Source organism: Diplotaxodon limnothrissa, linkage group LG6, assembly GCF_057381915.1.
Source record: "Diplotaxodon limnothrissa isolate DT_005_m linkage group LG6, D_limnothrissa_male_GT1.1, whole genome shotgun sequence".
NCBI classification, from domain to species: domain Eukaryota; kingdom Metazoa; phylum Chordata; class Actinopteri; order Cichliformes; family Cichlidae; genus Diplotaxodon; species Diplotaxodon limnothrissa.
The window spans coordinates 14,866,031-14,881,818 of record NC_140601.1 but is presented as its reverse complement, the minus strand read 5'-3'; the positions used below and the strand labels follow the sequence as shown (position 1 = coordinate 14,881,818).

Genomic DNA, 15,788 nt, shown 5'->3' with positions numbered 1-15,788 from the left:
TAGCCCTGCACCAGGGACACACACACACACACACACACACACACACACACATATCCACACTTTCCTGATCCTCAAATTATCTTTGTCTCATTAACCTTAAACAGGCTGATGTGGAAAAAAAACACCACTGCTGTGACACACATAAACGCGAGGAGAGCTTATTTGTTGAACCCCTTCCAACAACAATGCAAAGGTAAAGAGCTTTTTATAAAAGGCTTGTTAAGCATTAACAGCTCATATCAGTAGCATTAAAATGGACATGCTCAAAGGCCTGTATAGATTTTAAAAGTGCTGTGAGTTACACCAGTGAGAAAATAGCCCCATCTGTCTTTATTGCTTATATATAGATACCGTATTGGAAATATGCCCATGTCTGTGGGCAGGCACATCATCAGCCTGGGCTTTCACGGCTGGAGCCTCGGGATCTTATTAATGAATAATATTAATCAATAATATGGTAAATACATAATCATCACATCAAAAATTTGATGTTTGGATCATTGAATTGGCATGTGATGATTGCATTGCTTTTACAACCAGTACAGGAGAGGGAACAGGAGGAGTGGGCAGAGGAGATGAAGAGTGCAGCAGGTTGATGACACAGTAAAAGAGCAGGAAAGGTGATGAAGAGGTGAGCACAGAAAAGACCAGACAGAGGCAGCACAGTTTGGAAGGGCTCAATATGACACAACAGAAGCAGAAACAACGAGAAAAACTGAACTAACATTATCAATGTGTCAACATGCAGCCTTATACATGAGTGCTTTATCAGCATTGTGGTTTTACTACTGATGCTCAAAGTCAGCCTAAAGCAGGGATTACACTTTCTGCTAGGGGTTAGATGGCTAGCGCGGGGCTCCACGTGGACGTCCACATGCCTTCCTGATTTACATCACAGTACAGCAGCTGTGAATCATAATGTGGTGTTCTTAAAGCAGATGTCAAAGAAGTATAGAGTCAATGAGTCCATGTCAATGTCCACAAAGGAGTATAATCTAGGCTTAGCACCCCTGACTTTAACCATTAGCTCTGATATTTGATAATAATTTTACTTTATAATCTAACTTCAAAAATGTGTTTCTGAGCGAAAATCCAAGAAGATTTCAGGGATGGGTCGAGGCACCACTGTTGTAAGGTCTTGGCAACGCTTCTGTTTGTGACCCATAAAGCTGGAAGAGACCACTTCTCTCTTCTTGGTGTCCTACTTCCCCTGTCCTCAGTATTGAGGGGTGGGCTCATGTTTGAGCAGGACCTTCAGTTTGATCCCAGCTGCACACCTGAAATCTCTGTATAAGGAAGACATTCTAAATATCTTAGTCATAGTTTCTGCTATTAGGTGTTTCCAGGTCACATTTTACTGTGATCTCACACACACGCACACACGCACACACACTCCAGCACAGCTCGAGTGTGACTAGTTATTATTATTAAAAAACTGCTGGGTGTCCCGTGTGGTCGCGCGATCCCGGTCATAGCTATGAGCACGCCTCTTGCACGCGACTGCGTGTTTATATGACCTTTCTGACCGGTGACCCTCAGGAGGGGACCTTATCGCTCAGGGGTTACAACAACTGGAGTGGCACGCGTGCGTGTGTAGTACTTGTTTATGTAATGCCATATGTAATTGTGACCGCTCGCGTGTGCGTGCGCGCGCTGGATCTGGCGCGAGCTGGTCCAGCACCGCGGCGGCGACAGCGGTCGCACGTTAAACATCAGCCACCCATGCGTGTTATTCTGCGGACTGGGGACTCGTGAGATTTGAGCTGTGCGGGCTTGACCCGACAGATGGGAGGGCGCTCGAGCTCCACCGTTTTCACGCACGGCACGCACGTCGACCCGGTGAAATCGTCACGCTGATAGAATCTGTGGAATCTGTCGCGAGTGTTCCTGCGCGCGCGGTCGGAGAGCATCCCGACAGAGAGCGAGGTCCGGTCGGTCGGTCTGTAGTCGGTGTGGGTCCGCGGAAGGCTTTAGCGTGTAGGGGAGCTGCAGAGGGACTTGCGCTGGACTCCTTGGCCGAATCAGAGCATCCCATTCCCGGCAGCATCCATCCCTCCGCGCCTCAGCTCCAGCGGGAGGCCGGGAGCGGCGGCAGGATGTAGCAGCGGATTAACGGAGGAGAGAGGGGCGCTCAGAGGAAGAGAGCGGGACCGAGGCGGGACGGAGGGGACATGGGGAAGGACCAGGAGCTGCTCCAGGCCGTGAAGACCGAAGACCTGCTGACAGCTCAGCGGCTTCTACAGAGACCACGGCCAGGGAAAGCCAGTCAGTATCCATCCATCCATCCTCCTGTCTCTGTGTCACACACACACACACACACACACACACACACACACACGCACACACTGCCGGTCATTATCAGGTCAGGACAGTGCAGGCTAAATCTGATGTGATGCCATTTAGCCTAAATGGTGCACTGTGCGTGTTTGTGTGATGGCGTGCGTTTCTCCTGCACGCGTGTGTGTGTGTGTGCTATGACGTTGAGTTTGTGATAGTGATGACGTTGCACATGTGTGAGAACAGTCATCAGGATGTAATCTGAAATTAGGAGCGCTTGTCATCCCATTCCCCACAACTGATCTTTTCTGTGTGTGTGTGTGTGTGTGTGTGTGTGTGTGTGTGTGTGTGTGTATGCGCGTGTCTACGTGCGTGCGCGTGTCAGACAGAAAGGTGGAAAGTGGGTACGCACATAGGCCGTGCACCGCTCGCGGGACGGGGATTATTGGTGTGTGAAGACGCCAGATGACGATCGTACACGTGCAGACATTTGCGTGCGCGCGCACAAATGTGATGCTAAAGCATGCATGTGCGCGGGTGCCTAACATGGAGTCAGCTGGGACTTGAGGTGATAATTAGATTTCAATTACAGCGCTGAAACATCTCTCCTCCTCTGCAGTTTCACCATAAGACCCCTCTAAGCGCCTCTGCTTCTCTTCCTTCTCTCACCTCATTTCCTCTGCTCTGGCTTCTTCTCGCCTCTCCTCTCCCCGTGTTTCATCTTGTCTTCTCTCATATCATCTCTTGCCTTCTACTCCTGCGCTTTCCCTGTCTCTACCCTACCCCCCTTCTCATCTACCGTCCTGTGTCATTTTCTTCCTTCACTCATATCCTTTCACGTCCTGTCTCCTTCCTGCCTATTCACCTGTTTTCCCCTTTTTTCATTTCCTCCTTCCTCCCTCACTCGTACCTCCTTTCCACTCCTTCTAACCGTGCCGCTCATGTTTCTGCCTCTGTCATCTCTCTCCTCTTCTACCCCCCACCACACACACACACAAGCAGCCACACACAGCCGGTGTTTCCTCCATGTTCCTCTCCTGCCCCGTCCTTTTCCTCTCTTCTCGTGCGTTGTTTGTCTCTGAACATTCCAGCAGTGCTGTGGAAAAGAAGAAAAAACTGCTTCTCCTCAAATGCCAGAACAGATCAGGCCTGAGTGCTTAGTCCACTGCACACTGACAAAGAGAGAGAGGGTGGGGTGGGGTGGGGGGGTGGGGGTTGTGGGTGAGGGAAATGAGGGTGAGGAGGAGGGTTAGCATGTAAGCAAGTGAAATGTTCAGATATGTATGCAGAGAGGTCAAGAGACAGGACGTGTTGGAGGGAGGTTAAAGTGTGTGTGTGTGTGTGTGTGTGTGTGTGTGTGTGTGTGTGTGTGTGTGTGTGTGTGTGTGTGTGTGTGTGTTTCAAATCCAGGTTTATGTTTGAATAATTAAACAGGATGCCAGGTTTCTCTGCTGGAGAATTGTTGCTTTCTCAAACGCACACACTGACACACCCCAGACACACAGTTACAGGCAGGTACATACGCACACAAACACAAACACACACACAGGGACACACTTGACACATCGGGTGTTAGTCATGTGCCTGACTGTGTTTGTATTATTAATAGTATGCTAATGAGGTTCAGAGCAGCACTGTGGCGGGTTAAAGGGAGGTTTTGCTGTGTTGGTTATTTGCTGTGTTGAAATGTCACACATTGATGCTGTGGATGAAAGGAACAGAAGCTTTCCTGGCATGACCACCTTCAGAGGCCAGAAAACCACAAATTTCTATCAGTCGTTATCAGTAGCTGTTTACACGCATGCACCGCAGCCCTGAACTTTTCCAGACTTTACCCAACTGAGGTGGCAGTGAGAGCTCCTATCGCAGGATCAGCTAGATCGAACTTTACAGCAGTCGCTGACCTGGCATGTGAAGCCTCATTGTGCCAGGGCGAGCGCCGAACACACCATTTTCTGCTGTGTGATACATGTGAGAAACTCTGGAAAATACCCAGAGGTGATGTGAACAGGTAAAAAAGTGGTGTGACTAAAAAAAAAGCCTTCCTTGGTCACTGTGGTCACTGTCTAACTTTTAGATTTCCAGTCATTAGTCAACATTTTGGGAGTTATCCGCTCTTCCGTGATGCCCCTGGAGTGCGTGGAGACGCTTGTGTTTGCTCCTTCAGCCAGCAGCAGAACATTTGGTGTGCTTTGCTGAGACACTTCAGAGTTATAGGTAACAGAAGCAGCTCTAGTGAGTAAATAGAAATGAGGGACTGCAAGGCAGCTGCTTATTCTCTATTTGAGGGCGTGCCAAACGAAAGGCTAGGCGAGCTCTGTGCCAGTGTGTTACATACAGTAGTGACATAGATAAGAAACGGGAGAAACGGCCGGACTGCTAACAAGTGTTTCTGTAGGAGACAGTAACTCCCACTGAAGAGGGCTTTGTTACTTTTTAAACCTTTTATTTTCACAAAAAGCTCCGTAACTAACGGAACGAAAGGACACCCCAAAAAAGAGCATATTACGAACTTTGACTGGAAGAAGACCCAGAAAAAAAGCACCACTGTAAACATAAATGATTTAAAGCGATGTAGCAGAGACCTACCACCCTGCTGGACATTGTGCATTAGTTTTGCAACAGAGGATGAGAGAACCGCGACACAAGGCCGTAGAGATTCCTTTCATAAATTTCGTTTCAGTGTCAGAGCTCAACTGGAAATCACTTTCGCCACCTTTGGGATGAATATTGGAAAATATTTTCACATAGAAGGGACACACAACGATAGACATGTAATCACTTGTACCAGTACACAATTCTCAATAACCAGTAGATAGCACTTGTGTACTTTATATAACATGCCTCATTCATCCATTCAGACTCAAATGGATGCATCAGAGAGCAACATGAGGTATCTTCCCTAAGAGACTGAAGGAGCCAGGGATCAAACCAACAACCTTCTGATTGATAGGTGACCTGCTCTGCCTCCTGAGCTACAGCTACCCCAATACAAGACCAACACATAGTGATGCAGTTAAAGTCAATTGGCATCACTGACATGCTGGTGACGGTCCATTTTTTTTACTTTGCTAATAGACTGTTAATAGGCTGCTAAGTAGCCTACAAACGTCACTACGAGGTATAAAGTAAGCTACGTTACTACATGGGTTTCATTCTCCCTGGCATTTATATAACGGTCTCAAACCCAAACACATTTTGGTGTATGGAAACGTAACCGCTACCTCAAAAGACAGATGTTCATTTCAAGATAAAAACGCAAGATTTCTTATCAGGTAGTCGGGGCGGAGCCTTCGTGGCAGCTGCGCTAGCCCACGTGTAGCTTCTGCTGTGCTTGTGGGCTACTTTCTGCTTCTGCAGCACATTAGGATAGATAACACAGGAAGAGAGAACCACAACAGCAAACCATGGAGGTTCATATCGCAGTTCTGGTTTCAGTTCAGAGCTGTTAGACTGCTACCTGACACAGATGAAGAAGAAGAAGAAAGTGTACTTTATTGGTCCCCGTGGGGAAAATCCCTCTCTGCATTTAACCCATTCACTCAGTGAAGCAGTGGGCAGCCATTGGGCGCCCGGGGAGCAGTGTGTAGGGACGGTACCTTGCTCAGGGGTACCTCAGGGTAGCTGTTCAGGGGAATCGAACCCCCGACCTTCCGATCATGGGGCCACCACTCTACCTACTGAGCTATCCCTGCCCTACAGGACCCGTTAGATCTGCCAGTTTATTATTGGCTAATAAACCCATATTTAACCCATATTTAAGCTAAATGTGTGTCTGTATTGTAAAAAAAAATCAACTCGATCTTGCTGGGTTAAAGCTTTTTTTTTCATATAGCGTGTACTGATGACTAAGATTACTGTATTAAATTGAATAAACGATAACGTTGGTGTGATTCTCATAAAAATTCTGTGAGGAAACCCAAAGTTTGTCTGCCCGTTTCTCCCCCTCTGAAGACACACATCTGTGAAAAACTGCTCATCAACTCGGACGAGAGGAAATGATGTATCTGTCGGTGAATATCCGCTGAGATTAATAAACATTTGGTCTCCCAGTCAGCATTTTCAGGAACAACAGAGATGTATGTGGTGTCGACGCCAGTAAACTATAAGGTAAGATGTCATCTAATGGAGCGGTGTGCTGGGCTGATGGGTTTTCAATCATTCTGAGGCAAAGCTGGAGTTGTGTGGCACACAGGAATACCGAGCTGCAGCTGCACAGAGAATAGCAGACTCATTGTTGGTTGTTGTTGTAGCTGTAGATAATGAGAAAACTCGACAACACCACCTTGTCTTTTAAGCTTGTAGCCTTGCTGCAATCACGGCACTCTCGGTTTTCTTGTTACAGATCAATCAAAAGTTTGTTCTGAATCTTTCGAGTCTGAATGAATCACTTCAGATGAAAGAGACGTTCAGTCTCACTTTAAAGGAGACGACATTAAAACTACTGCCTGCTCACGCAAAGTGAGGCACAGTCCTAAACGATTTGGTAATGGTTTTATTATCTCTGGCTCAGCTGAAGTAAAGCTCTTTATCTTAGAGATATGAGAGCATTCTTATCATAACTGTATCTCTTTTATGTTGTAGCGATCCACTGAAATGGACTTTACTGATGATCAGGGAACGCTGACCCTTTTTTTCTCGTCTTTTTTGGCGTAGCTTATAGCACTTTGTAAGATCTGGCATTCCCAATTCATCAAGTGAACACCTGTAACAGATCTGCACTGAGAGCGCTTCTTTTTGTTAGCTTGTTGACTCGAGAATAACAGGTGTGATTACACACGAAACACCGTCTCCTCATCCTAGCTCTTAGCAAATGTGTGGACTGAAAAAAAAGTCAAATATTGTAATCTCTGTCAGGCTATGTTCTTGGTACTCAGATCAAGCAGCCTTAGTTTGGCAGACTCTGGGAACTGTGATTGTTCAGTATTATACCATCAACAGGATTAATCCATTAAGTAATTATACTATCAGCAGTGGAAATTATCAACAGTCACAGCACATGTTCAGAGTCCGAATCATCTTTATTCGGCCAAGTTTGTGCACACGCATAAGGAATTTGATTCCGGTGCTCTCTGCATACAGAAAACAAAATTTTTTTAATTGGCTATTAAATAGGTAATATATAATTAGATGTATATACACAAGGAGAACATTGGGATTGGGATCATTTTGCTGGGATGGTTTGGATCCCAGTTCATGGGATGGTCACCGCAAACCTTGAGTAGTCATGAGGGGGACCAGTAAATATGAAAATTGTGTGAACTATGTTGTATAGTGAAACTAGAAGCTGAATGCTTTCAGAATGATGGCATTTTTTTTTTTTTTTTTTTTTTTTACAATTTTTTAAAATGAGTTTACAACACTACTATACATAATGTTCACCGTTATGTATAGTAGAACATTGTTCCAGAAGTCTTGTGGTTTGTTCAGATGCAACTTGGCAAACTTAAGCTGTGCAACCTTTCCAAAGAAGCCATACTTGTTCAGTCGTGAACTTTAACATTTAACACACTAACTGAGACCTGTAGAGTCTAAGCTACAGCTCTTATGTTTTTTACAGTTTCTCTGAGCATTGCAAGAATTTGCTGGGACGTCCAATCATTGAAAGATTGTGGCATTGTGTTAACACACAACTCCAGACCAGCAAACCTCTGCTTTTATAGAGGTTCTCATACTTACTTTATGCATTTTATTAGCCGATACTGGCTGCTACTTACCCTCTTAATTCCAATGCAAAGGGAAAACTTATTAGAGGACTGCACAGAGTCTTTTTCGGATGACTGTATGTCATCCTAGGATGGGCTCGAGCCCTGTCCCATCCCTGAATTAGAAAGGTGGAAGAGAATCGATGGATGGATGTATATATGCTTGTTGAAGTGTTCACTATCTTCCATCAGTATATACTTTTTTTTGTTAGCTTATTTAATACATTTTATTTAATTAAAGCACTTGTGTAGACTTTTCACTGCCACTTACCATGGGCCAGTTTATGACAGCATGATGCGTCATGATCCTACAGCACTAGCATGCTTGTTGTCTGTGTCTGTCATTTAGATGTTTTGAGGATAATTTTATACATTTTGAGGCTGGTAGCATATTGTGACCCTGACTCGAGTCACTTTTAACATATGTGTGCAACTGTCTGAAATCTGTGCTGGCATTTGTTTTAGGCTACGTGTTACGCTGAAAGTCTAAATGCATGATGACAGGAAAGGTCGGAGGTGATGGAAACAGGACTTCAGAACATCTCTGATAATGAGAACCCCTGAGAAACCCCTCCGTTTCACCTCTCCTGAGGTTTGTGAGTCTGCTGTGTTACATTCAAGGTTGCTTTTCAGTCCTGCTTGGTTATTTTGCCTCTCAGTTAACAATAAAGACTTTCAAAGTGAAAATGAATGAGCCACAGTTACAATTTTCAGGGAGATGTTTCACAATAATATCATAGTCTTGTCATTGTAATCCCTCCCAGATGACTGACAGTCTCTGAGAATGGCACGTTGAGGAGTTACCATGGTAACCCAGCGCTCAGTTGCGATGTTATGACAAAATAAATGATCGGAAAAATATGAACCCTGGTCCAAGGACTGTATAGAGAAAGATTATGGCAGCGCTCTCAAACAAGCAGTTCATGTGAGGGCAGGAAAAGCCTTTCGTTCAAAATTTAATTTAACAAATCAAGTCACTGATACAGTCAGGCAGCGGGTTAGCGCTGACATAAGTGAGTTTGAAGATGAAAGTCTGTTTTGAGAGCAGTTCTTAAAACAAAAGAGAGGCTTTTATATGTGCAGAGTGATACTCTGTCTCTGTCAGCTGAATTAGATTAAATACAAATCCTGGTTCTGAGTTTGAGAGGGAAGCGCCTCATGTGGGTGTTTCTGTGTTGTGAGATTCTGGTCTGTATCGGGGTTCATGTGGCTTTGTGGTAGTCTGATGGTGACACAGTTATCTGCACTCATTGATTCATCAGCTGGGGGGAAGGGATGCTTCTTATTTTTAATCCAAGAGAGATATGGAGGAACCAGCACTTCCATAAATACACACATAAACACACACACACACACACACATATGCATGCAGGAAAATGATGTCAGCTGCACTGTAAACAGAAATAACAGAACTACCAATCAGCACGCGCTCTTTAGCAAATTACAGGGAAAATTAGAGTGTGAGAGCAGGATGAAGGGATGAAGTGCAGATAGAGCTGCAGAGCGAAGGGAGAGCTTTTCCCCAGATTACAGCACAGCTACAGATTATGGCCCGTGGATTATGAGGGTTTGACCAAACCAAAAAAAAAAAAAAAAGTGGAGGCAGAAAGACAAACAAGTTGTTTTTTCCTGTGTCCTTTCAGGCTGTTTGGTAGTTGGTTTGTGAACGGTTTCTTCCTGCTATCCGGTGCCTGCATCTCTCTAATGCTCACGTGTGTGTCACATTTACACAATGAAGCACATGCTCTACACCCAAACATGCTATAAATATACGCAGACACACTCATGTATGTATGACAGCGATAGTGTCACTCTAAAGATGCAAAGACTGATCCATTAATTAGTAAGTCAGTGTAGAAAAAATGAATCAAGGTTCTTTTGGCGTTGTTTTTTTTCTAAGCACCTAATTTTATTTTTTATTTTTTTGGGGGGGGGGGGGGGGCTTTTAAACCATTGTTTAAAATGGAGGTCACCTTGTATTCTGATGAATTATGATGGGGTATTTGAAACTACTAGTGCAGAGACTACATCCCACGATACGATATTATCACAATACTTAACACACGATACGATATTATTGCAATTTTTTAAAATATTTTGCGATATTCAGATTCTGTACATAAAGTTAAACTTTATCAATATTCATTTTATCTAATATCAAAGTCTCACACTCAGTCTTTCTCTCATTTCAGTCAGTTTTATTGTTGACAAACTTGAACGGTTTGTATTACAGTCTAGTCCAACTTAACTGAATTCAACCATCTGGTACAATTATAGCTATTCTGAACTAAGCAATTTATGAAAACTATGCAGCCCCTTCAGCAACTGAAGAATTTGAAAGTAAATTAAAACAAAATATAATTTTACATTAAATAAAAAAGTTTTAAACTTAATTAAAATAAAACATGTCTTAAATTAAAATAAGTAAACTGTCATGTTTATTGCTCCCAAAAAAAAAGTTAAACGCATTTGGACAGTGAAGGAATGTCAGGATTCTTGCTCAGAAAAAGGATCAACATGCTCTGAAGTCAGAGCACAAAAACCTTTTTTGTAACAAAATATCGATTTCTGCTGTCCCTGTATCAATATATTATTAGCAAACAAAATATCACGATACTACACAGTATCGATTTTTTCCCCCACCCCTAATATATATATATATATATATATATAAAAATATGTAGAAGTTATAAAATTTTGGGCCATTATTGCTTATGTTCAGACCACTTAATAATAAAAAATGACGCTTTAAAAAGAGTAAATGAACAAAAAATACTTGTCTCAGGAAGGTTTTATAAGTTATGGCCACATTGAGGCCTTGCCCCGTTTTATTATTAGCCATAGCCGCTAGCTGCTACCGAAATGATAGCTTAACACAGCGGTCCCCAACCCCCGGGGACCGCTGAATCGTTTGGTACCGGGCCCCGAGAATTGAGGCTCAGGGGTGAAATGCATAGTTTTCAGTGTTTTTATCGGTTTTCAGCGTTATTTTGTTATCATTTTTATCGTTTACTCGGTTTTCCTTGGTCTTTTCACGTGTGTTATGAATAAATTTTCTTTTTTTCGGTACTAGTTTTATTTTGTTGTATTTATCCGCGACACCTTAAAGGCCGGTCCGTGAAAATATTGTGGGGCATAAACCGGTCCGTGGCGCAAAAAAGGTTGGGGACCGCTGGCTTAACAGACGGCTAGTGTGGCTATCAGCTAATTGCTAATAGTTAAACAGCTAACATTAACGTATGTGGGGCGTAATTTCCATGGGGGGTTAGGGGGGTTATGTTCAGCACAAAGTTACGCCGATGCTGCCAGGCTAACATTTATGATAACTGTTTATTATCAAAGTGCTGTTGAGATCTGCCGTGTGCCTATCTGGCTGCAGCGCTGCTGTGTGAAGTTGTGCGTCAACTGGAGCAGTCAAAGATGGCATCTATGGTATAGAAACTGTTAGATAGAGACAGACTATCTAATATGAGCTTAATTTTTAGTAGTGTTATTACTGTTTTAGTATTTGAGCATTTAATTTTTTGCAACCCTAGCAGGTTATGAGCTTTACTAGTTATCAGCTAGGCACTCGCTTATCTCCACTTTAGGTTCTTATGACAAACCATCATAAGGTCCTTTTGTTTTCACCTGCTCTCCTAAATATACTCATATATTTTTGCATATAGATCAAGTTTATGTGAGAGAACACATTAAAATCTGAGCTTTTGTTTTTTTTATGAGAGTCCTATAATTTCTTTACCTTCATTACATGGTCGATTCTCTTTAACACACTGAAGTTATACAGTAGGAGTATGTCTGGAAACACTCACAGATGTGAACATGTTGCTTCAACTTTACCGGCTCTCAATTAAATATTGAATGAACAGGACAGAAGAATATACTTGTCCCTAGATTAAAGTTTAAATTTGAACTTTTTTTGAAATGCTTTTCTTACTCTTTGTTACCCTTTCAGAGCTTCTCGGAGCAGCAAAGCGGGTGAACGTCAACATCCAGGATGCAGATGGGTGAGGGATCACAGATGTTTCACATCACCTCCTGTTCCAGCTGTTTACTCTATCATTACACCTCTTTCTTTATCACTCCATTTTCATTCCATCTTTTATAATAACCTATTTCTTTCTTCATGGCCCTGAAAACACTCACAACACTATCAACACAACTGAATCCTGAGATCTTTTCTTGTTTTCTCAGATTTTGAGGTAGTTGTTACTCAGCCATCGAGCCGCTCACTAAAATTCAAAGATCTAATACATCTTAATTTGCTCTTTAGTTGTATGAGCCTCACATGTAAAGATCCCGCATAATAACATGTAAAAAAAACACCTTCAGATTTTTCCCACTTGTTTTTACCATCCTGATTGTAGCATATGTGCCCCGTCTTCCTAACAGTTGGGCCAATCTGAAGGAAACTTTAAAAAAAAAGACTTTTATTATAGATCCGCGTTTAGCAAAGACTGAAAATCTCCACAGGCTTGGCTGAAACTGAATTGAATGTGTACATGAACATTCATATACATAAAAAATGAGGAAAACCCAGAGATGCTCATCTTTTCCACACTCAGTCATAAATTGAAGACTGCTCTGATTCATTCGGGCTCCTTCATAAACCCCCATTTTGTCCGTGCTTAAACACAAGGCTTCCTGGTGACAGTCCATGATTATTTCCTCCTTTTCTATTTTTATACCTTACAATAGCTTCCAGTGGGTCAGTCTGGATCATGTGGTGGGCGACCTCTGGCCAGGAGATCTGTGCTGTAATTGAAATAATCATATGAATTAAATGAAACTGAAAAGCACTTTCTGTTAACTGATTTTGACTCACATCCAAACTAATGCAGAACCTGTGAGCTGGGGTCACAAATAGATCATTTTAAGAGCTCTGTTATAAAATGTCTCATACCTCGCTGATATTAAACATGAGACAGTTATCATGAGAAAAATAAACACCAAAGCCCGATGCTTGTGGGCTGTAGCTGATCCATGTTGTGAATATCTAATTAACTGTGGCAAACAAATAGGAAGAAAAATCTTCAAATAATCAATAGGCTAGCAAGCCGTTATTACTGTTCACATTATCTCCTGTTTAAATCTGTCTTTGGCTCATAGGAGTGTAGCCAGCTGAAGACCTCAGATCTGAAGACTGTAATTATCACCTTAAAGCAAAGCCAACATTTCCCAGCTCCTAATTTGCTCAGAAATATTCCCTTATCAGCTCTGAATGTTCAACTATGGATTTTGGCTATATTTAGCTTCATGATTGGTTAAGCTTTTTGTGTGCACATGCTTGGTTTACGGCTGTGTTCCGTTTGACTCCATCAGATAACAAAGATCTTTTTATGATGTTGATTGGATTCAGATAATTGGACTCAGCTTCTTGTGTAATGACTGATGAGTCGTTGATTTGACTCCAGGGCCCCGCTCTTATGTTCACCACAGATCCATTAGACCCACACACAGATGCCCTGCGCGTACGCTTGACTCCGGGGGAGAGAGATTGCTTATTAATGGAAGTAGGTCATTTCCACCCGCCCTCCCCGCACGCGCTCCCATCGTCACACAGAGCTGTGGGGCGGAGCAGCTGTACGCCGAAGATTACTTTAGCAAAGTTGTGCTCAGGTTTTACACTATGCATTTGAATGTGTGTATTTTTATACATAATCTGTGTCTGTGTGAAGGCTGTCGCCGCTGCATCATGCTGCTCTGAGTGGCAACAAGGAGATGATCTCTCTGCTGTTGGAGGCCCAGGCAGCAGTGGATATCAAAGACCATAAAGGTAAAAAAAAAAATGCACACAGGCTTTCACAGTGTCACTGGGATACGCTGTGCTGCTACAAAATAAGGCACAAAACACACACACAAACACACACGGCTGTGCAGAAAAAGCCCAAAAACAAATACTTTCCGGCTTTCCCTGTGTGACAAATAATACCGGCTTATGTAATAAAAGGTGAGCTTGTTGGAAATGCAATTTATGTCTGTGGCGTGCATTTATGAGGAGCGACAGATTTGTTTGCACAGTCAACAATAGAAAACAGAAGAAGGAAAGCTCCATGGCTGCAGGAGTGAGAGCCAAGTGGGAAGCAGAGCAGAGAATATCTCGATCCTACGTTGGCAGATTCAAGAAGAAGGAGGAGAAGAAGAAATCTCAGGGCAGATGGGAGTTATAATCCCTCCAGGATGTAGGCCTACTGTGTCTGCACTTTCAGTCATGCCCAGTGTGCCTCTAAATAGACTTACCAGGCCTCTTTTGGTGAACCTACTGCTTTAATGGGTGTGATTTTGCAGAGGCACCAGGAAACAGCACATCTTCACCTTCTACGAGTAGGTGTTTGACTGTGTGCTTTATTAACAGAACATAGGAGGTGATTGTAGTCAGGGTAGTGGCCCAAAAAATACTAATAATGTTTCTGAGATTTAAGATTTGTCCAACCAGATGGAACCAGCCAACTTTGTCTTAAAGAGAACTGTTTCCGGTGTTAGGAAAACATACTTCTGCAAGATGCCAGCTTAAGTTGCCTCAACATCCTGAGGGCCTTTGCTTTGGAGCTGTATATCCTCCAGACAAACATCACAAAAAGGAAATGTGGAAAGTGGCTATGTGTTCAGCCAGAATAATCACAGGAACAAGTGAAGGGTATTTCCAAAGACAGAAAGTTGGAACATGTCCATCCCTTCATGCATTCATCCCTTTTCTTAAGTGCTTATCCGATTCAGGGTCACAGAGTGCTGGAGCGTATAGCTATTGGGCAAGAGGTGAGGTAAACAGTCTATCTGATATCGTGTTGATGTTGTTCCTGGATCAACATAATAATGTTTGTCTGCGATCAACATTGCATTTGAATAATCACTTTAGGATATCATAGCTTTGTGGCTTGGAAGACCCCTTACCAATGTCTGCTCTAGAGATGGACCGATCCGATATTAAGTATCGGTATCGGTCCAATACTGACGTAAATTCCTGGATCTGATATCGGAGAGAAATAAAAAATGTAATCCGATCTATTAAATATCAAAAAAGCACCTCACAAAACTTGCGACATGGCGTAACTCAGCTCATAACTGTAGCATGTCGGAGCAGTGTGGTCACGTGATAGAGCGGCTGTGTGTATTTGTAGCCTCGCTACCAAACCGGCATTTCATCTCCGAGGAAGTGATCCCAGAGAGAAGTAAAGCAAGTGTGTAAGTTTATCTCTGAATGTTTGTGAAGCATTCCCGTGTTAAGCTTAACAACCGATATATGGAGCAACTGCCTCTTCTCTCTCTCTCCCTCTCCTGCTGCTGCTTCAATCATGAAACTGCTTAATGATCAGCTGATCGGCTTTTATGTGCGAGTCTGTCTCTCTTCTTTGTTTATCGCCCACTTCGCGCCAGAAAGAGAAAACCAGCGGCTGAACAACAGCAGCACGTTTAAGCTTGATAATCTTTTGTTAGAATTTATTTAATATTACTTTCTACACCAGGATCCTTTTCTGTGTAGCTGACGGCTGGTAACTGTGCAGGGGCGGATCTAGCAAAGTTTAGCCAGAGGGGGCCGACAGGGCATGAACAGGGAAAAGGGGGCACAAAGACATACTTTTCTTCTTATTCTCATTTAAAATGTCTAGCTTTTAAGAAATAATTATCTGAATCTTACACCCAAAATTTTAATCTTATGTAAAATGTATAGAAGTCCATTACTGTATATAGTAACTGTTAAGTCTAATATACCCTAGTAAGCTATAGTACTTCATCATCATGTGCAGTCTGCAATTCTGTTGAAGAAAGATGTTGAATCTATTTAATTATTCTTGAAAAATAATTGAT

General features: G+C 42.8%; 1 protein-coding gene across 2 annotated transcripts in view; it reads left to right on the top strand.

The window, feature by feature from the left end:
* Positions 1-2,171: 2,171 nt before the first annotated feature.
* LOC146630304 (uncharacterized) overlaps positions 2,172-15,788 on the top strand; it is a 51,511-nt gene continuing 37,894 nt past the window's right edge. For both annotated transcript variants that reach the window (XM_085355739.1, XM_085355738.1), the window contains exons 1-3: positions 2,172-2,265; positions 11,938-11,989; positions 13,661-13,758. In XM_085355739.1, the coding sequence (XP_085211865.1) occupies positions 2,172-2,265; positions 11,938-11,989; positions 13,661-13,758 (244 nt within the window). The remainder of the gene's footprint in view (positions 2,266-11,937; positions 11,990-13,660; positions 13,759-15,788) is intronic.